The 20,904-nt window shown below is 38.4% G+C and overlaps 1 protein-coding gene and 1 long non-coding RNA gene across 11 annotated transcripts; one reads left to right on the top strand and one right to left on the bottom strand.

Annotated features, from left to right (window-relative positions):
* Positions 1 to 243: 243 nt before the first annotated feature.
* Positions 244 to 14,646, bottom strand: LOC130907801 (protein LEG1 homolog). Its single transcript, XM_057823266.1, has 8 exons — positions 14,270 to 14,646; positions 14,014 to 14,100; positions 13,867 to 13,940; positions 8,573 to 8,677; positions 8,382 to 8,500; positions 823 to 964; positions 648 to 744; positions 244 to 575 (listed from the first exon to the last, which is right to left on the bottom strand). Exons 1-8 carry the CDS (start codon positions 14,565 to 14,567, stop codon positions 424 to 426), a joined length of 1,074 nt encoding a protein of 357 aa, XP_057679249.1. The 5' UTR covers positions 14,568 to 14,646; the 3' UTR covers positions 244 to 423.
* Positions 2,757 to 5,846, top strand: LOC130907803 (uncharacterized). Of its 10 annotated transcripts, none has more exons than XR_009061531.1 (10): positions 2,757 to 2,820; positions 3,343 to 3,441; positions 3,507 to 3,613; positions 4,136 to 4,235; positions 4,842 to 4,902; positions 4,973 to 5,024; positions 5,221 to 5,289; positions 5,399 to 5,512; positions 5,596 to 5,665; positions 5,794 to 5,846. It is a non-coding gene; the product is annotated as an uncharacterized LOC130907803 (long non-coding RNA). The 10 variants fall into 10 exon arrangements; XR_009061529.1 differs by adding an exon at positions 3,959 to 4,006 and having other exon boundaries at positions 4,136 to 4,902; XR_009061530.1 differs by having other exon boundaries at positions 3,507 to 4,006.
* Positions 14,647 to 20,904: the final 6,258 nt, after the last annotated feature.

Raw genomic sequence — 20,904 nt, 5'->3', positions numbered from 1 at the left:
ACCGGTTAAAATATTTTGGAATAAATATCCCATAACAAAGTGAGGACAGCTGCGGCTTATGGTGTAGTTTGGCTTATCGATGAACAAATGCTGTTTTCGTGTCAAATTTGGTGCATGGCGCCTTATAGTAATTACGGTACATTGCTTTTTCGTTATGTTTTCTCTCCTTTTGTGCTGTCTAACAAAAAAAAAAATAATAAAAATGCCAACTCCACCATTCATAATGATGACAGCACATGCCAGTCTTTTTTACATTTTATTTGCTGTGAGGAGAAGAAAAAAAACAAACTATTTGCACTTGAGTGTTGCAATTTGCCTTTATCACTGTAAACAAACTAAAAAAAAAAAAAAAAAAAAAAAAAAAAGCACCCATTTGACACATGCTGAGTTTCCTTCTTAAATTCCGTGATTTCCGGTCCCCCATCAGCAGCTAGTGGTCATTTCGGTGATGATGGACAGGAAAGTGTTGGTGGCGTAGCTGGGATTGAGCAGGAGCTGCTCCAGCATCTCCCTTCCTTTCTCTCGCGTGGTCACCGAGCACATGGCGCTACGCCACATGCCCGATAGGGACCCCACTGCAACCAAAACAGACAATGTCAATCCCAGCCGGAAAAAGTATTCACGCTTCCTTATTTGCCAATTCTTACGCAGAATTGTGTCCATGCTCTTCATCCAGGAAAAGACTGACAGCGTATGGTTCTCTTCTTGACTCAAGTCGGCTATGTTGGGTGCGCTGTCACCATCCTTTACGAACAAAAAAAAAGAAACTGTGATGAATGACATCACATGAAAAATGAAGGAGTTCGCACTACACACTACAACCTTCAGGACGCGCCCCGGGAGAGGCGTGAGGAACATGATGGACTTGTCCAAGGAGGACTGGAAATTGGCCGCGGACACGTATTCGGCCGAGTTGAGCCAGCTGGAGGCGAAGTTCACCTCGGGGCCGGAATAATGGCTCTGCCTGAGTGCAAGACGGAAGGGTTACGCATAAGCGGATTTTAGGGGGGGGGGCAGCCCCCCAGGGTGTCCGAAAAGTGTCATTGCATGCAATTGACTTTCCTTTATATATATAATAGTGGAAAAGCAATAAAACTGCAACAAAAATGAAATGAACAAAAAAAAAATTTTTATAATGGGTTGAAATTATTTTTTGAGCACTTTAGACAGTCATTTGCTTTGCATATAATTTAAAAAAAAAAAATTTTTTTTTCATTGATTTTTTTTTTTTTTTTTTTTTTTTTGATTGAAGCAACTTTTTGGGGGATTGAATGATTTAGACACAAATGTCCTAATCATATTATGGCCCAAACACAAAAAGTATTGCTTCAATCAAAGAAAACTATTTCAGTGAAAAATTAAGTGTTCAAATGCAAATTTTTCAATCTCAAATATTTTTTCGCAATCAACAACTTTTTCTATGATTGAAATTTCTCTTTTTTTGATTGAAGGGATTTTCTTTTTCAAAATCTATATATTTTTTGAAGTAACTTAGTTTTTGACTGAATAATAAAAACAAAAATGTCCTCGCAAAATGTGGCCCAAAAACAAATCAACGTTACTTCAATCAAAAAAACTTGACTTCAATTAAAAAAATATATATTTTTTTTTAGAAAAATAGCTTTCACGTGCAGTTTTTTGAGTTTCAAATTTATTTTTGCATTCAAACACATTGAGTTTCAAATTTATTTTTGCATTTAAATACTTTTTTTTTTTTTTTTTTAATTGAAGCAATATTTTTTTGGGTTGAATAATACAGACACTAATCTACCTCCATATGGCTCCACCCAGGGGATACAGTTTTTGATTGCGGTAACTACATTGGAACGACACCGGCGGGCGTACCATATTCAATGGATGAGGATCCTGGCGAAAAGTATTGCCTAAGCAGCCTGATTTAGAATTCCCCACAAAAGACGCTCATTGTCAACTTATTATTATAAATATTCTTGCAAGTTAATTTTATTGCTTACACTGTGTTTCGGGGTCATCAACATGTTGTGCCCCCCCCCCCCCCCCCGCCCCAAAAGTCAAACTCCGCCTTTGGGGTTACGGTACTTTTAGTGGGAAAATTTGACTTCTTTTACTTTTTTCATATATATATATGTTGTGTTTCACAAGGCACAAGGTGGCGCCAAAGCGTTATTGAAACTAAAGCGGATTCTTCATTGGCCTTTAAAGGGAAAGATGCCCCTTCCAATATGGCTGCCTCGTAGATCTTGTCCCAAATCTGATTTTTAGCCCATCCAGATTGAAACTGGATGGATCTTTTGTAGTCTGAACAGTCAGAAAGCACAAAAAATCTTTTTTTTGCAAGATTGATTGAAACCACATACGGAAGGTAGTTTCATATCCAGAGGTGGGTAGTAAAGTTTTTTATTTACTGATACATTAACTTGAGTAATTTTGAGAAAAATTTACTTCTTCGTTTTACAACGCAATAGTTTTTACTAGGGCTGTCAAAATTATCGTGTTAATGGGCGGTAAATTTTTTAAAAAATTAATCACGTTAAAAAATTTGACGCATTTTACTCACATGCCCCGCTCAAACAGATTAAAATGAAAGCACAGTTTCATGTCCATTTGTTACTTGTTTTTTTGGTGTTTTGTCGCCCTCTGCTGGCGCTTAGGTGCGACTGATTTGAGAGGAGTCTGGCTGCAGCCCGCCTCTCTCAGTACCCTGCGCCGCTCTTCTCAGTACCCATCCCGCAGACAGGAAATGACGCAACACCGCAGCTCTCAGTCCCCTCAGACCGAAATGTCGTCAACCCTTGCGACGAAAACAAGTTACGTTATTTCACCTCTCGCGAAAAAAACACGGTAAGTGGCCGCACTGAAAAAAAGTTTTTAAAAGCGTATGCATGTTTAAAAATGTTAAATAGTTAAACAAGACTTGCGGTGAAAATATGAAGTGTTTATTCTGAGTTGAAAAGACCGTACTTATATCTAGTATTCTTAATGTAATTTAAATAATGTCTTCCTTTACTAACTGCATGTGACTTTGCTCTACTTATATTGTTTAATACGTACTGATGAATTCAGCAGCGAATTCGCTAATGCTGCTAATGCTTTTTACATTTTTTTTTCACAATGAACAGTCTTCTTTGTGTAGTTTTCATTATATTGCACTCTTATTTTTCATTATGTACATGCCTGCAATTCGCAGCTCGCTGTTTTTGTTGTTGTATGGTATTGTTGTTTTGCCTTCATTTGTTTTGTCTGGTCCTTTGTAGTTTGAATGTTGTCACATGATCCAAATAGGACAAGGTTGTAATTTTTTCTTGATATTGTTACTCTGCTTAGCTATATATTTTTTCATTATTTTGTTTTTTTTTTTACTAGCTGCAAGATCACCACCCCATTGGGAAGAAACTAAATCACGACCCCCAAATGGTAGTCTTCCCATGCAGATACAGGGATGTCACACAGATCCAAATGGAAGTAAGTAGCATAAATATTAATGTACTTTAGATTTTGGACTGTGCTGAATACTTTTTTTTTGATAGACATCGAACACTGTAAAACCCACTGTGCAGACAGGACCAATGGTGACAATATAAGACCATGCCGAGCTTCATGGACGGTTCAAACTCATCCTGCCCAGGAACGGCTGGTATGTTTTATGTCTGAGACAAATGTTGTGCTCAGTGGAAATCTGGATAGGCTTATTATTCCTTATATTAGTTAACAATTGGACATAATTGATTATTTACTCTTTGTTTATTTAACCAATCAACATTCTCATTAGCTTATGCAAATCTTGAATATAAAGAGGCCAGAAATGGTGTTGATTGTCTAAAAAAAGAAAGTTTGATTGACACGTGCTGACTTTTGGAACGTTGGCCTGAACAATGAAATGGAATCAACTGTGAATTTTGAGGATTTAGTTTCTCTAAAGAACATAATGTCACTTGTACAATTAAGTAAAATGTAACTTTTTGTTTTTGTTTTTTTGCAGATATGAAATGCATATTTATAACTTGTCTAACAAGTAGCTCATTCAAAGGTATAAAAAAGTATTTTTTTGGCGTGTGTAGGGTATTATTTTAACTATGTAGCCTACAGAATGCTTGTATGGGCTCATGTAGGTGTCTGCGTACGTTTGTATTTATATAACATATGTCCGTGTGTATAGATTATGTATTTTTCAGGGAAGGACCATATTTGTGGCTGACCCCTATGTTGTTGCAACATGGTGAAAGCCTACAGGATGTGACCCACACATGCATCTGCCTGTAAGGCTGATTAGTAACAACTACAACTTGGAGCATTGGTTCATTTTCAAAGAACAGTCAAATCATAACAAATTAAATGATCCAAATTCCAATTATTTGTGGGAAGAAAAACAGATCCAATCTTGAGATCAGAGAACTATTGTTATCTCTAATGAAATTCAGTAACCATTCATATTGGCATGGCGTTTCCATGATGATCCAGAATAGCCTTGTTTGGTTTTGAAGGTATGTTCCAGTCGATCCTTTTATTTTGCCCCTTCAATTAAAGCAGAATTGCACTCCAGATGATTCATCCAATCATTTGAAGCAAAATTCTAAAATGCCACTCTAAAATTGCGAATGTTTTGTTTCAAGGGCATTGGCCCGGTCTCAACATTGGTAGGGACGAATATAATGCAAATAAGGTTGCTCAAAAGTTGGTGGGGACAACTTTAGCATCCTGAAAAGTTGGTCGTGTTATGTCCCTACCGTCCCTATGCAAACCTACGCCCTTGTTTTGTTTGCATGAATCATTTAAACCTGACTGGTTGGTGTTCTTATGCATGGAAACACGTTTGTAATTGTTTAACTACTGTATTTAATATAAACCTATATTTTCAATTGCAGAAAACGTTGACAGTCAATCAACAGGGGGACATGGAAAGAGAGGATTGGAAGTGAAATAGAGGTATTTGTAAAAGTGTGTATTCATTGATCCAAAACTTGAAGGAAGTGACTCGGTTAAATTCTTACGTTAGGGTTTTTCGGGACAGCCATAGGGGAAGGACTGTGGCATCTTCATGTTGGTAGGTGAGTTTAACTGTCCAATTTTGTCCTCTGTTATATTTGTATTCATTTATCCATTTGTAGTATGCTCTTTGCACTGTTCTGGATGCTCTCTTTGAGTTTAACCATTGTAAAAGGAAGTTCACCGAATCATTCAAATTGGGCTACAAAATATCCTTGTCGTTATTCTTTATTTACACTTGTTTTTAATTTTTGTTAGACTGATATGCCAACTCTGAGGAAGTGGTGGTGTATATTGCTAGTGGACAATTTCAAACTTGGGTGCATGGTAAGTCTTTGAAACTGTTGATATGGCATTCATAGGAAAGTAGGTGCACAGCACCTTAATTCTTTGTTGGAAAATGTGGAATACTTATTTTTGTATTTTTTCAACTTAGGTGAGCCACAGGAAAGAGTTTGCCCATTGGACAGATAAGGCAAAAGCATTACTGCAGGGTGAAGTGCCACCAGTCTATCAGCTACAGAAGTGAAATTTGAATATAATTGCTGAGGTCAGCTTTTAAAGACTTTTTAGTGTCCATTACTCTGACGCACTTTTGAACATGTCCCCCTTTATTCACTGATTTTTTTTTAGGAAGAGGTGCAACCACAGCTCCTTCAAGTTAGTGGTGGCCCACTCCAAAAAGATATGGCGGGAAAAAATGGTAAGATTGTTTATATATCTAGTTTAATGCAATGCCTGAAAAGAAAAATCAAGTATAAAATTAACAAAGCATCATTTTTATTATGTAATATTCAAATAGCTGTTTTCTTTCTCTTTTCCAATGAACAGTTTTGGTAAAAGGATTGTGCAAGACAGCACAAAAGCCTCGGACAGGGCGGGGGGGGGGGGGGGGGGGGGGGGAATCAATGCAGTAGGAGTTCCCAAGCATCCTGCAGATGGAAGAGGATGAGCACGAACTACAATGTCTTGGAGCCATTCAAGTTCTGTTCCAACCATCTGGAAGATGGATTTACCTTTTTTGAGGAGATTGTTGACCAAAGAAAATATCTGGTATTCTCTCAATAATAATAAAAAAATAATAAAAATAAAGTTTACCATATTAGAACTGGTTGTATTGAGTTCATTTTTCTACACTTATAAATTAGTTGTTTTTTTTCTTTTATCCCAGATGTTAGTTGTAGGTAGTTTTAATTACCTGTGATGAAGGCTTGCCGAAAAATGTCAGGTAATTAAAACAACCTACAACTATTGTCTGGGATAAAAGAAAAGAACAACTAACACATGACAACTATTTTGTCATTTCTGTTTGAAATAAAGGTGCCTTTCCTGGAGCAGAAAGTTTAATATAGTTTCTGAATTAGTTAATTAGGATCTTCACCCACATGAATGAATTTAAGTAGCAAAATGAAAGACAAAATTGGTTTGGTTGCAACATTGAGAGAATATTACGTTTTTGATACATTAAATTGTAATGAAGCTATATTAATGTGTCCGTTCATAAAAATGTAAGGATGACAGCAATTTCTAATAATTCTCAATTGGAGTATATTTTACAATTGACAAACTAAAGTACACACTGTGATAGGTCACATGCGATCTCTCAGTCACCAATTAAACCTTTATTGCAGTAGTGTGTATTTTAATTTTGATGTACTGTAACCGTGTTTTTCATTTTGGTAAAATCAGCAGGCTTTAACAAACTGACCGCGCTTAAAGAGTTAATCTCCCGATTTCACCAAATCAATTTAAGGAGCATGGAAATAAATTATTATTTAAATAATAATGAGTGATGCTGAAACCGAACATAAAAGACGTGCGAAAAGGAAAGTAAACTAGTATTTACGTTCGAATGGACGCTAACTATTACGATAAAACCGGAAACCCTCGGAGCTCGAGCGCTGTTTCATGTTGTCATTTCCGGTCTGAGAGCTGCGATATTGCGTCACTTCCTGTCTGCGGGATGGGTACTGAGACGAGCGGCGCAGGGTACTGAGAGAGGCGGGCTGCAGCCAGACTCTCTTGGATTTTATGGGTTTCAGCACCATGAGCATTGAGTAATTATTGACATCTACAATGGCGAGCTACTAGTTTATTTTTTGTTTGAAAATTTTAGTTCATCGTAAAATACGTGCAGGAAATACTAATACAACAATTGGTAGTCAAATGGGGACCGCAAAATATTGTCCCGTGGGCCGTAATTGGCCCATGGGCCGCAAGTTTTAGACCACCTGTCCCTTTTGAATGTTATAAAAACATTTGACAAAAAAAAATATGTATATATATTTTTAGGGCTGTCAACGATTAAAATTTTTAATTGAGTTAATTACAGCTTAAAAATTAATTAATCGTAATTAATCGCAATTCAAACTATCTATAAAATATGCCATATTTTTCTGTAAATTATTGTTGGAATGGAAAGATAAGACACAAGAAGGATACATACATTCAACATACGGTACATAAGTACTGTATTTGTTTATTATAACAATAAATCAACAAGATGGCATTAACATTATTAACATTCTGTTAAAGCGATGTCAATAATTACACAATGCTCATGGGTGCTTAAGCCCATAAAATCAGTCGCAACCAAGCGCCAGCAGAGGGCAGCAAAACTCCAAAAAACACAAGTAACAAGTTGACATTGCACTATGTTGTCATTTTAATCTGTTTGAGGGGGGCATGTGCGTTAATTGCGTCAAATATTTTAACGTGATTGATTTTAAAAAATTAATTACCGCCCGTTAACGCGATAATTTTGACAGCCTTAATTATTTTTGTATGAAAGGGTCAACTTGACACCTGTTTTTTTGCGGTTATTGGCTACCAAAACCCGCCGCGATAAATGAAAAACCACAAAGTAGTACCCCACTCAAAAAAAAAGAAATTGTTGTGTGTGTTTGTTTGTTAAGATTTAGCATTGGAAAGAGCTGCATATAAGACTTTTTTTTTTCAATTTCCCCTCAAAGTATAATTTAAAACGACTTGCAAATATACTGTATATATATTGATAAATGTTTTTTAAGCACTTCAAATGTCATAATTGTGAAGTTTCAAACTTATTACTGCCCCACTGAATCATTTTTAAACAAGGATAACGTAGAAAAATGCTTGTCTTTATTAAATGTTTCATTGAATGAGTGTACTGAAATCCGCTCACGCTTCTCACTTCCGCACAATGAGTTGCCACAGCAAGTGTTTAACAAGCTAACCGACGATTGACACTTGCGGCGCTTTGAAGTTTTGACCTCCAAGCTCATCTGGCAAGATCAAACCTTAACGTCTGTCAATCATCTTTAACTTTAACAAGCAACTTCAGTGCACTGCCTGACCAACAAAAGCAGCAGGAGGGTGAGTGTGTCGCAACCGCTACCGTCTGAGCTTCTTTTATCCTCCACAAAAGTATTTTGACTTACTTGTCCTTGCAGTTTTTGGCCTCATGCAGGGAAGCCATGTGGGCTGCCCAGTAGAGTCCGAGGATAGCATCTTTCTTCTCGTTGTCAGGCAGGGTGGATTCCGTGGAGGCCTTGAGGCCCTTTAAACATAAAGAACCACCAAGTAAGACCCCTCTCTTATGCAATCCTGTTGTAATACATTCACTACACACCTGGAAGAAAGCATCCCACTTAGCCATCACATCGGCGTAGCTCGTTGTGCAGTCGGCGTAGTTGGTGCAGTAACCTTCACTACCTTCAGGGACCTGCATGATTACCTGGCAAATGGAGCAAAAGTTTTGAGTAAGACAAAGTCGAAAGAAGATCAGGAATTGTAGGCTTTGTAGTTGTGTGCGCAGATCATGGAGAAAATGGTGGAAGAGTGAGAATTGTCCAACTGCGATATTTTTGCATCATAAAAATGTAGGTAGGGATATGTAGAAGTACCAAAGTGAATATTAGTGTTGCACTGAACTGATATCAGTGCTGCAACCATTAACGGATTAACTCGAGTAATTCGATTAGAAAAAAGATTTAAATTAAATCTTGCTGCTTCGAGTATTCGTTCAGTTAAAGTGGTGTTTTAATGGTTTATTTTAGGCCTGTCAAACGATTAAAATTTTTAATCAAGTTAATCACAGCTTAAAATTAATTAATCGTAATCAATCGCAATTCAAACCATCTATAAAATATGCCAAGATAAGACACAAGACGGATATATACATTCAACATACTGTACTGTACATAAGTACTGTATTTGTTGATTATAACAATAAATCAACAAGATGGCATTAACATTAACATTCTGTTAAAGGCATCCATGGATAGAAAGACTTGTAGTTCTTAAAAGATAAATGTTAGTACAAGTTATAGAAATTTTAAATTAAAACCCCTCTTAATGTTTTCGTTTTAATAAAATTTGTAAAATTTTCAATCAAAAAATAAACTAGTAAGTTGCCATCATTGATGTCAATAAATACACAATTCTCATGGTAATAAAATCAGTCGCACCCAAGCGCCAGCAGAGGGCGACAAAACTCCAAAAAACACAAGTAACAAGTGCACATGACCCTTTGCTGTTATTTTATTATGTTTGAGCAGGGCATGTGCGTTAATTGCGTCAAATATTTTAACGTGATTAATTTAAAAAATTAATTACCGCCTGTTAACGCTATAATTTTGACAGCCCTAATTTTATTTTGAAAGTGTTTGCATTTAGTTTTATTGATTTAGGTGGATACACTGCCGTCTAGTGGCAACAGTAAATATGACATAACTCATTCCACATGGCTGAATCCCGCTGCTGCCTGTTAAGACCAACATTAGCTAAGTTTTTGTTTGAGCCAATGTTATTTTTAATGCATTCATAATTTAGTTTATAGGTATATTTAGCCGTTTTTTGTGGCAATATGTGTTTGAACTATTTGTTAAAAGCATTGTTAAAAAAGAATTTTAAAGCATTTAAGCTTGCCGACTTTTGCTATGTAAGCTAGCCAATTGTTCTTTTGTGAGACACCAGAGTGGTCAAAAGGTCGTTATCTCGTTCGGTTGGAATGAAATCCAGGACCCACCGCAGCCCGTTAAGGACCGGTTTGACACCCTTGCTTTAAATGGTGGATAAATGTACATGTTAAACCATAATACAAGCCAGGCTTTAAAGTTCTATGCTAGGGAACTATGTCCTATGTTTGCATAAGTGATTAGAAAATAGGCTAAGCTAGTGTAATACAAGCAGTGTCTGACCAAGCCATGATAGCAGTTATTTTACATTCGAGTATACAGTAATTTAGTACTCAAAGAGAAAAAAAAAAGTGCGTTTTCAAAAAACGGTACAGTATTTGCTGAAGTATAGTGGGAGTGAAGGTAATAGTATCCTTTCCCAAAGTTACTTGTTGACTGAAGTACAAAACAAGTATACTATATTTGTAGTATAAATGTTGTGAGAGACAAAAGAGCCTGGATATGTGAGTAACTGAGAGATGCAGGATCAGCACATCCTTCTCAAAGAAGACAAAACAAACATCAATAACGTCGCGCTGACGGAAGGGCTCTACGTGCGTGTCATGCAGCTGAACGAGTGAGATTGACGCAGACGAAGCAAGACAAGCAGGGGATGGCCAAGACATCTGGACCACCAAATCCCATCATCAGCTCTTCTGGTAACCAACAATGGACAGTCCAGAACAATGAAAGGACATCCTCTCCTCAAACAAGCAACATCTGATAACGGAGGAACCCTCTACTGAGAAGTTGATACTCGGCACTCACTTGTGCTAAGGCTGGCAAAATCCTCAACTCTCGTTGCCCTTAAAACAGTAACGCCCAAACTAAAGATACACGATAATATCGGTCACTGATAATTATCGGCCGATAATGGCAATTATGACGTCACACAGATAATCCAGATAATTAAAAAAAAATCAACCGATAATGCAATCCGATATTTATATACTTGATTTAGCCTCCAAATGTGCGCAGCCGAACAATTCAGCACACCGCCTCCTCAACCCCTTCCCTCTCTGAAGCCCGTGAGGGAGGAGGGGTTGAGGAGGCGAAGTTAGACAAGCAGTTGTATATTATGGCGGCTGTTACGCTTTCACCATCTCCTAAACATGCACCGCAGAAGTTCCACGAGGCGGAAAGAAAGCGTCCTCATTCAAAACCACTAACCCAGCAGCCATTCAAAACTGCATCACAAAGAGTCGAGTTGTTTGGGAATGCAGCCCAAGGCGGGTGGTAAACTCGCATCTAAGGCTAAACACTGGCACGACTGGAGACCGATAGTCGGCACGTAGCCGTCTTCCGACGGAGCCCTCCGCTCTGGCCAGTCCAACAGGCCGCTGCGCCGTAGGCGGGGCGGGCCGAGCCCGGTTCCCCGGCTTCGGGGAAACATGCAGAAGACGAAGTCAGCCAGTCAATAATGCATTCAGTATGTAAAATGACGAGCGGTCAGATGACTTTGTAACGCTGTCTTTATTTTCGGCTTAACAAAACTCTAGCACAAAACAACACGCACGGGATGCGAGCTCCGACTCTGTCCAAATAGTACTGCCGTGTATCAGTTTAGCTGCTGTAAAGCAAATGTCGTGAGTGCCGCAAATGTAAACAAAGCGCTGCAGAATAGGTACATGACATCTCGCTCTTTTGAGTTAATCATTTTCACAGTGGGCAACAAAGCATATAACATTAGCAATCACTTTTCAAAGTATTTAACTTATTTGTCTGCACAATTACAGTCACAGTAGATAATCAAAACTTATTGGCACTTATTAACACTTATCAATTTAAATATGCACATTCCTGTTGTAATGAAATAACAATAATATTCTGTAGCCACAAATATTATTTAAAATCTTTTCATTTTCCAAGTTTTTTTTAGGATTAAGTATAATAATGTATTGCTTAAAATAAGGCTGTTAAGATTATTTTCAGCTAGCTATTTTTCTTACTAGAAATCTGAGAGAAATACACTTGAAGCGCTGGCAGATAATTTCACTTATTTCCAATAGATTTTCGCTTAAAACTGACTAGTTTTAAGGAGGTGTGTTTTGCAGTGTAGTAATGTTTTATATGTTAGGAATGGCTTACTTTTACAGGCATTTTTGTGCAACTTATTTACTCTGTAAGTAATAATTGTTGCCAAAAGTTTACCATTACACAATGTCAGACAATCTGCCATTATTTAGATGTTGGAATTGACTACTTGTTCATATTTTATGTTGAAAAAAAAAAGAGCAATAAATTATATTTTTGCACAGTAATATTTTCTTTTGTGTATACTTTAAAATTTTATATAAATCTTTTAATATAATTATCGGCTCGACTTTATCGATTATCGGTTGGAATGAGGAGGAAATTATCGGTTATTCGGTTGAAAAATGTATTATCGTGCATAACTAGCCCAAACCCTCCTGCCCAATCCACAACAGACAATAATCCTAAACAACACCCAAACACACCTTTCTTCCAGCCCACAGCCCGCCCCACAAGATCCTTCAAAAGACTAAATTATTTAGCTAGCGCTGTCTTTTTTCGGGAATCTTTTGTTGACCTGTGATTTGGTGACCCTGGAACCAGCCTTCCTTTTTGTCTGGGTCTGTTGTTTTTTTGCCTTGCTGTCTGATTGCTGTCGACTTCGAATAGTCATCTTGTGTTTTGAAGCCTTTTCCAGCTTTTAAAATTGAGTTAATACAAGGAGTTAAAATCAGAGATGTCCCAATTGATCGGGATGCTGATCGATCGGGTCCGATCACGTCATTTTCAAAGTATCGGAATTGGCAAAAAAATATCGGCCATGCCTTTTTTTAATATATATATATATTTTTTAATTAAATCGTTTTCTAATTGTATTTAACGTTACAGACATAATATGTTACACTCATCCAGAGTCTTTAGTTTAGGCTTCGGGTAGGGTTATCAAATTTATCCCGATAACGGCGGTAATTAATTTCTTTAAAAATATATCACGTTAATATATTTAACGCAATTAATGCATGCGCTGCATGACCCACTCATGAATTCTCGCGTTTAATCTGTAATGGCGCCGTTTTACCTATATAGAGAGATAAAAGGCAGCGTAATATGAGTACAGTGAATTTTGGCAGCCTTTGAAGCCTTTTTTTAATTGGCTAAAGCCTTACAATCCCTCTCGCTACGATTAGAAATGCAATGTGGGGAAGCAAAGTAGCAACTGATCTTTTTTTTTAACACTTTGTTATTTCCCAACGCAGAGAAGATATATCAATTGGTAGCACTACGCACAGTTATGGTTCCACTTCCCATCATGCATTGGGGCATGGCTACAGTATCATTTACTGAAGTCTCAACAAATACACTAGATGGCAATATTTAGTCACAATATTCAAAGTCACAAGTCTTTCTATCCGTGGATCCCTCTCACAGAAAGAATGTTAATAATTTAAATGTCATCTTTAGGATTTATTGTCATAATAAATACTGTACTTATGTACTGTATGTTGAATGGATATATTCGTCCGAGTTTTATTCATTTTTTTCTTAATGCATTGCCAAAATGTATATGATCGGGAAAAATTATCGGGAATGATTGGAATTGAATCGGGAGCATAAAAAAAAAAAAAAGCAATTGGATCGGGAAATATCGGGATCGGCAGATACTTAAACTAAAATGATCGGGATTGGGAGCAAAAAAACATGATCGGAACAACCCTAGTTCAAATTAAAATGAATGCGCGGAGTTTGGCCTTTTGGCCGGTTTGTTGAGTTGTGCCGGCCCGGGTCATTGAAATTGCGCTAGCACGGTTCTGGCAAACTGGCTTAAAGGTAAAATTCCAACAGAAGGCAAAAAACTATTGGTGCAACACTAGTAAAAATACAATTCTTTTAAAAAAAAAAATCCATTAGAGTACATTTCTGTAATGTAGTAATAGCATATTTAGCATCATTGCCAATAACCAAGCAACTACTTTGCCTACAGTCTTGCATGTACCTGGACTCCAGGTCCGAAGAGTCCCTGCTGAGCGGCAGACAGGAAGGGCAGGACGGATACAAAGTGGTTCACACCTATAGAACCCGGAAGATGATTTATTACGAGGTTATTTTGAATTTGTAATAGTGCACCAAAGCCCAGACTTACAGCCCCACCAGCTCTGGGGAGAGATACACGTAAGGTCGCCGGTCGGCAGCCCGCAAGTTGTTGCTCCGGTTGGGTCAGCAAGACGGCCTGGAAGAGATGCAACACATCAAATTAGTGGAATAGGGAAATGCAGATTGATTATAGCTGGCATTGTGACATAACACAAGAATGATGTATAAGTTTGTTTAAACTTGCTTCAATAATGCAAGATGGTTTTCTATCGAGAACCAGATCTAAGGATAATCTATGAAGTCACCTGAAGTCTGCATCCATCCGAACTGCAGAGGCAGACCCCACAGCGGACTTTCGGTAGCACCGGTACCCATGGAGCCCATGTAGGGATCGGTGGCGGCGATCAACAGCCGGTAGAAGCCCATGCGGTGCACAAAGTTCCACGGGTTTGGGTTTAGGATGCCGTTCTCCACGGGCAAGTCGGTCAGCTGCGCCGCCGAGTCGGCCCACTTAATGGGCGCCCCGTTGTCGAGGATGACTGCCGAGTAGGCGACGGACGCCACCATGGCCAGGAGGAGGCAGGAGGCCGTGAGACGCTGCATGGCTGAAGCGGGTCAAGGAAAGAGTCGAGAGCGGACGACACCGGACTGAAGCTGTTAATGCAAGATGGGATCTTTTGTACTTGGCCAGCGGACGTTCTCGCAGATGTCGATCCACGTGACGTGAGGGTCAGTGGACCTGATGCGAGATAACGGCTGTTTGGGCAAAGGGATCGAGAGTATTGACTTTGAGTTCAATGGGCAGTTTGAACTGTTCGAGCTTGAACTCGTCAGAGAAACGCTTTGAGATTCTTGTAGCAAAAGCAGATTAGGCAATCACTGGTATTGTGAGAGCTACTCAAAGACAATTGCTTATAGTTCACTGAATGTCAAGTTACATTGATCACGTGATTAATGGAGGTTTATCACTACAGTGGCGCCGCCAGGGGTGGCCACGGCCACCCCTATAATTTGGTCGGCCACCCTGCTTGCCAGTATATCATTAGATTGTTGTAGCATCAGTTATGCATTTCGTCCGAAATGAATGCATTTATTTTGTTTTGTTAAATGTAGGGCTGTCAAATTTATCTCGTTGACGGACGGTAATTAATTTTTAAAAAATTAATCACATGAAAACATTTATCGCAATTAATGCATTCGCTAAAATATGGGATATTTTAGAGATGGTTTGAATTGCGATTAATTATGATTAATTCATTTTTAAGCTGTAATTAACTCGATTAAAAATTTTAATCGTTTGACAGCCTTAATTTTTACACGAGTGACTTCCGGTCTGCCCGATCCTAGCTACCGGTAGTAGTATTGACGCAGGGGGGTCGCGTCTCGCGTCAAATAATAAACTCTGCCGTTCTTTTCGCGTGTGTCGTGTTGAGCCGCTTCTGGGACGCGTCTAACACGCGACCGCACTGCGACTGGTGTGCATTGGCTGATTGACTTTAACGCCAGCGCTTCACTGCGTTCTCACGGCGGCCACGTTGTCGCGCTGTTGACGTTTCTGGGTTATACTGTCCTACCGTGTTGGTCCTCATTATAATAGAGAAAACAGAGTAAATATAATCTACACAAATACCCCTTTCCCACTGGCCAAAAAACCCGTGTCAACCCACTAACAATCGGCTTTTGGTGGCAGTGGGAAAGGTGCAGCGACCCGCCTTGACCCGTGTCGAAAAAAAGAAGTAATTGCGTTAGTAACTCAGTTACCTCAATGTAAGAGTAATTAGTTACTTGGCAAAGTAACTAGTGATAATTTTCATGTTTTCTCAAAAAAAAAAAAAACGGTCACGCAATGTGAAGTTTAAAGGGTTTTGGGGACAATTGGCCCTAGCCCAATTCTTTACCCTCCACTTAACTAGACACAAGGGTATTGCGATAACTAGATAGTAACCTTTGCTCTGTGTGGAAGTCATTTAAAGTTGTGAATCAACTGTTAAAGTTGTTAAAATTGCTCCCGTTTTTGTATTAGTTCCTTTCTGTCTACTTTCAACATGTGTAAGTTTCAAAACTGTTTCATCATTTAAAGATGGATTTAAGTCAAGATTTTGCCGATTTAGGAGCATTTTAGATTAAAAAAATAAATAAAATAAAGTTACTTAGGTTCGCTAGGAAGGATCTCTACATCAGAGCCTTCCTCAGAGGTCTCTGCTTTAAGATGGCGGCTGTTTACCAATGCGTGTAGTCCTTAAAACATGTTGCCAGTGCAGCCGTGTCTGTCATTTGCATCTAATTCTATAATATGTGATATCTACCGTATCATGTAGGCGTAGTTTGTAGGCTATGGCTAGAGTCAGGTATTATTGGAGCCACCTAGCATTGCGTTTGCAACGGCGTCATCCCCACTTCTGCTCTGCTCTCTCGTCTCCGTGAGTCAGTCTCTCTCAGACTTTTTTAATTCAACCAACTTAGTAACGCATAGTAACGCACGCCTTTCCCGCCTCAGTAACGGTAACGGCGTTGCCAAGATGAGAAAAGTAATTAATTAGATTACTCGTTACTGAAAAAAATAACGCCGTTAGTAACGCCGTTATATTCTAACGCCGTTATTAACAACACTGGTCATAACCAGTGTTGTTAATTTTACTTTAAAAAAGTAATTCATTACAGTTACAAATTACTTGTCCCCAAAAGTAATTGCGTTAGTAACTAAGTTACCTGAATGTAAGAGTAATTAGTTACTTGGCAAAGTAACTAGTGATAATTTTCATGTTTTTTTTCTCAAAAAAAAAAAAAAAAGGTCACACAATGTGAAGTTTAAAGGGTTTTGGGGACTCTGACATGAAACTGAACTTGTTTTCCTGATGTGCCAGAAAAATGCTTACATTAACAGAAAGCTGGGACGCTATCTCAAAAACCTGTTGAACTTTTCAACTGTAAAGTCTGATGTCCTGTACTGTCAATGAAAGCCTCTATGTTCAGACGGACGAAGCACAATGTGTACTCAGAGAAACTATTGTGTAATGCGAATGAGCATTGTCATGAGGTTATTATTCACTGAAACTACGTAAACAGATAAACAAGATTCCTAATCTTCTAACAAGGGCTGTCAAACGATTAAAATTTTTAACCAAGTTAATTACAGCTTAAAAATTAATTAATCGTAATTAATTGCAATTCAAACCATCTATAAAAAATTTCTGTAAATTATTGTTGGAATGGAAAGATAAGACACAAAATGGATATATACATTCAACATACGGTACATAAGTACTGTATTTGTTTATTATAACAATAACGCAACAAGATGGCATTAACATTATTAACATTCTGTTAAAGGGATCCATGGATAGAAAGACTTGTAGTTCTTAAAAGATAAATGTTAGTACAAGTTATAGAAATTTTATTCTAAAACCCCTCTTAATGTTTTCGTTTTAATAAAATTTGTAAAATTTTCAATCAAAAAATAAACTAGTAGCCCACCATTGTTGATGTCCATAATTACACAATGCTCATGGGTGTTGAAGCCCATTAAATCAGTCGCACCCAAGCGCCAGCAGAGGGCGACAAAACTCCAAAAAACACAAGTAACAAGTGGGCACTGCACTGTGCTGTCATTTTAATGTTTGAGCGGGGCATGTGCGTTAATTGCGTCAAATATTTTAACGTGATTAATTTAAAAAATTGAGTACCGCCCGTTAACACGATAATTTTGACAGCCCTACTTCTAACAGCTTAAATGTTATTTCATAAGTTTACTTGGCTGCCATTGATGAAGCTAAACGTCCATTTCATTTTGACAGGGAGTGCTAGCAGCAATGGTTTGTATTGTTGCTCTTTCATTTTAATTTATTTTTAATTGAGGCATTTTTGGTTGTCTTTTATGGGGCGCCGTTTGTAAAGCAGCACATGCTCAAAATTACGACAACATTTTCTCAAATTTAGCACCACACAGTGTTTAAAACGTGGTGTGAAATTTTTACAGTCACATTTTTTGCACATTTACAACATTATTTAGCAACTTAAATATTTATTTTTAAATAAGAAGTTTTGGACCTGATTGTTTAAATCCAGAACTAAATATTTAATTTAAATCCTAAATTTATATCCTAAATGCTAAATCTGGAAATGGTTGGAACTAAATATTTAGCTTAATATGCAAATTCACATGACTGGAGACCGGAAGTAACAAAATAAAAGCTGGAGCACACAAAATACTCTTTAAATAGTTTCTCCTAAATATGTATTTCACCAATGTATTGTTGTTATTACAATGACTCATGTCCAAGAGCAGACTGCCACCGTTAAGTAGGTTTTATTAATTTTTCTAGCAACGTAAACAGACAGTCTGAGCTGCTCCACCAGCTTTTAATTTTGTTACTTCCGGTCTCCAGTCATGTGAATTTGCATACTGTTGAAATTCACCTCCCCAGTCAAGCCGCACGGAAACAGCGACAGCCAAACAAAGTGCCGCTCCGCCGATGCTGCTTCGCGCGCCCCAACCGGGAAGGCGGAATTTCGTGCGTTCATCTCTGATGTTAACCTTTTGTACTGACTCCATGTTCCAAAAGTTTGAAAAAGACTCGCCGAAAGCAGGTTGACAATTTATTCGTCGACAATGGTCAAAAACAAGGCAAAAACAGACGACGGACGGACAATTCTGCATCCAAAACAAGGCTACATGTTTCCGAGCAGCAAAATCTGTCTTATCTCAGTGTCCAGTGTTTTTTAAGTCCGTGGTGTAGTGGGCCGGCCAAAGGTGTGTCTGGGCGTTGCTTTTGCGTCCTCCCCTCTGTGGGCGGTTTTTGGCGGCTTAGGTTCATGCGCGGATGGGGCGTGGTTGCCACCTCGACCGACGCTGGTCTTGACGTCTCAAGCGCCCGCTATCAACTTTGTTATCTGGGCTGGCTCTACTTGTTTTAGGACAAACAGCGCGTTGTCCTTGCAGAACTGATTTGCAAGTTTTGGTGCGTCAATCTTGCTCGTGACGCATATGTTGGGCTCCTATGGTAAGATGTCATTGTGTATCTATGCTGCTTTTCATTAAACTATGGTGTGCTATTTATTTTATATTAGGTGCAGTCCTACAGTAAATATGAGAAATGATACTATTCCCTGGTTAATTATATTACGTGTGTTCGAGTAATGCAAACAGTTAGACGGTGCCTACGAGAAATGGTGCCATTTTTCCTTTTCACCCTCAGGAGCCCCGATTCACCGAAGGTGATTAACTTTACTGTGTCAAGGGCACTGAGTGAAGTCTGCCTAAACTATAGTTAGAACGGTACCTTTTCCCTTCAATATTAAGCTAAATATTTAGTTCCGACCATTTTCTGATTTAACATTTAGGACACAGGTGTCAAACCGATTCCAGAAAGGGCCAAGTGGGTGCTGGATTTTGTTCCAACCGATAACGCGCAGAGAGTTTAACCAATGAACTTCCTGCTGAAACAAGCAGCACTTGACAAAGTTTAACTGATTACACATGTAAACGATCTAATTGGTGAAAAGGTATCCTCTTCATTGGTTGGAAAGCAAACCTGTACCTACTAGGCCCTTTCTGACTATTTGACGAGGAATACGATAGACCCATTAATAGACTTTTTTGGAAAAATCACCATTTCTTTAAGTAGTCACATGACTAATGAGGTGGCCTGTGAAAATCAACGTAAAACAACTCTGCAAGGACTTTCCAGAGAGTACTTGGTGAGTGACTCTTTAAACTGATTGGGATTGATAACAGAATCGTTAGATAATCTGCCAAATGATTCCATGGTATTGAAACACTCCCTACACTTGTCGCTGCGACAGTGCAGTAAAGCTGCGTGTGCTAAATCTGTTGGCCCTCTGGGGGCCCCTGCTGGCCGGGGTCCCTAGGCAATTGCCAGGTATGCCTATTGGGATGCGACGCCTCTGACTGTACCCACCTGGACGGATCAAACTGTATGCAAAAAAGTTGCCCAAGAGTTTAAGATGACGCTCGCCACGCTCAATGCTAATGTTAACGCTCCGAGCCACTTAGTATCGCGCTTGCAATGGCGTCACCAACCATTTCCCTCCCTCTCTTCTACCTCCCAGGCAGCTGTGACAAAATAAGACAACAAGAGGTTCATTCAACTAAATTGTAGTAACGCCACTAACGTGCCCCTTCACATCCTCGGTAACGGTAATGGCATTGCAAAAATGGGAAAAGTAATTAATTAGATTACTTATTACTGGAAAAAAATGACGCCGTTATTAACGTTGTAATACTCCAATGCCATTATTAACAACACTGCTCAAATTCTAACCGCGAGATAATAGTTCTGAATATTTAATACATTTTACAATTCTTTATGCTGTTTTTTTATTCACAAATAAAGGGTCGCTAAGAAACCTCATATATTTGCATCTTTTTTCCAGTCAGAAATGGATTATACACTAAAATCAAGCCCAGTTGGCAATAAAAAGTAGTAAACTGATGAGAAATCACCCCCCCCCCCCCGCCTGTGTTTTAACATCTAAAAATTATATATAAATTTTTAACTGTCCATATTATTGTTTTGATTCCTGTCTATTGTTTTTTAAATGAAAATGTAACCATTATTGAATAAATTTGTATATATCTGTCAGTTTTTATTTTGCAGGTTGTAAGCATGTAAATTTGAATTTTTTTAAAAAAAGGAAGCTGCTAGCTCCAGTTATAGATACCATATATAAAACGCTAGATTTCTTGTGCGTTCTGTAAGTCAAAGGGTACGAGCGTCGTCATTTGTGTGCCTTTTGCGTCGGGGCCGTTCGATAAATAACGTAATAGTCAATGGAGTGTAATTGCTAAAAAATAATTTGCTAAATTTCCAGCCGATTCTCCAACGAGTTAGTTTATTATAATGTCCGAGATGCAGTAAATTACCCGCTTACCCCGCCAAAATTTACTTTTTTGTTTGTTTGTAAGTTTTAACTGACTTAA

Source organism: Corythoichthys intestinalis, chromosome 19 (assembly GCF_030265065.1).
Source record: "Corythoichthys intestinalis isolate RoL2023-P3 chromosome 19, ASM3026506v1, whole genome shotgun sequence".
In the NCBI taxonomy this organism is placed as follows: Eukaryota; Metazoa; Chordata; class Actinopteri; order Syngnathiformes; family Syngnathidae; genus Corythoichthys; species Corythoichthys intestinalis.
The sequence above is the reverse complement of the archived record's forward strand: the minus strand, read 5'-3'. Positions and strand labels throughout refer to the sequence as shown.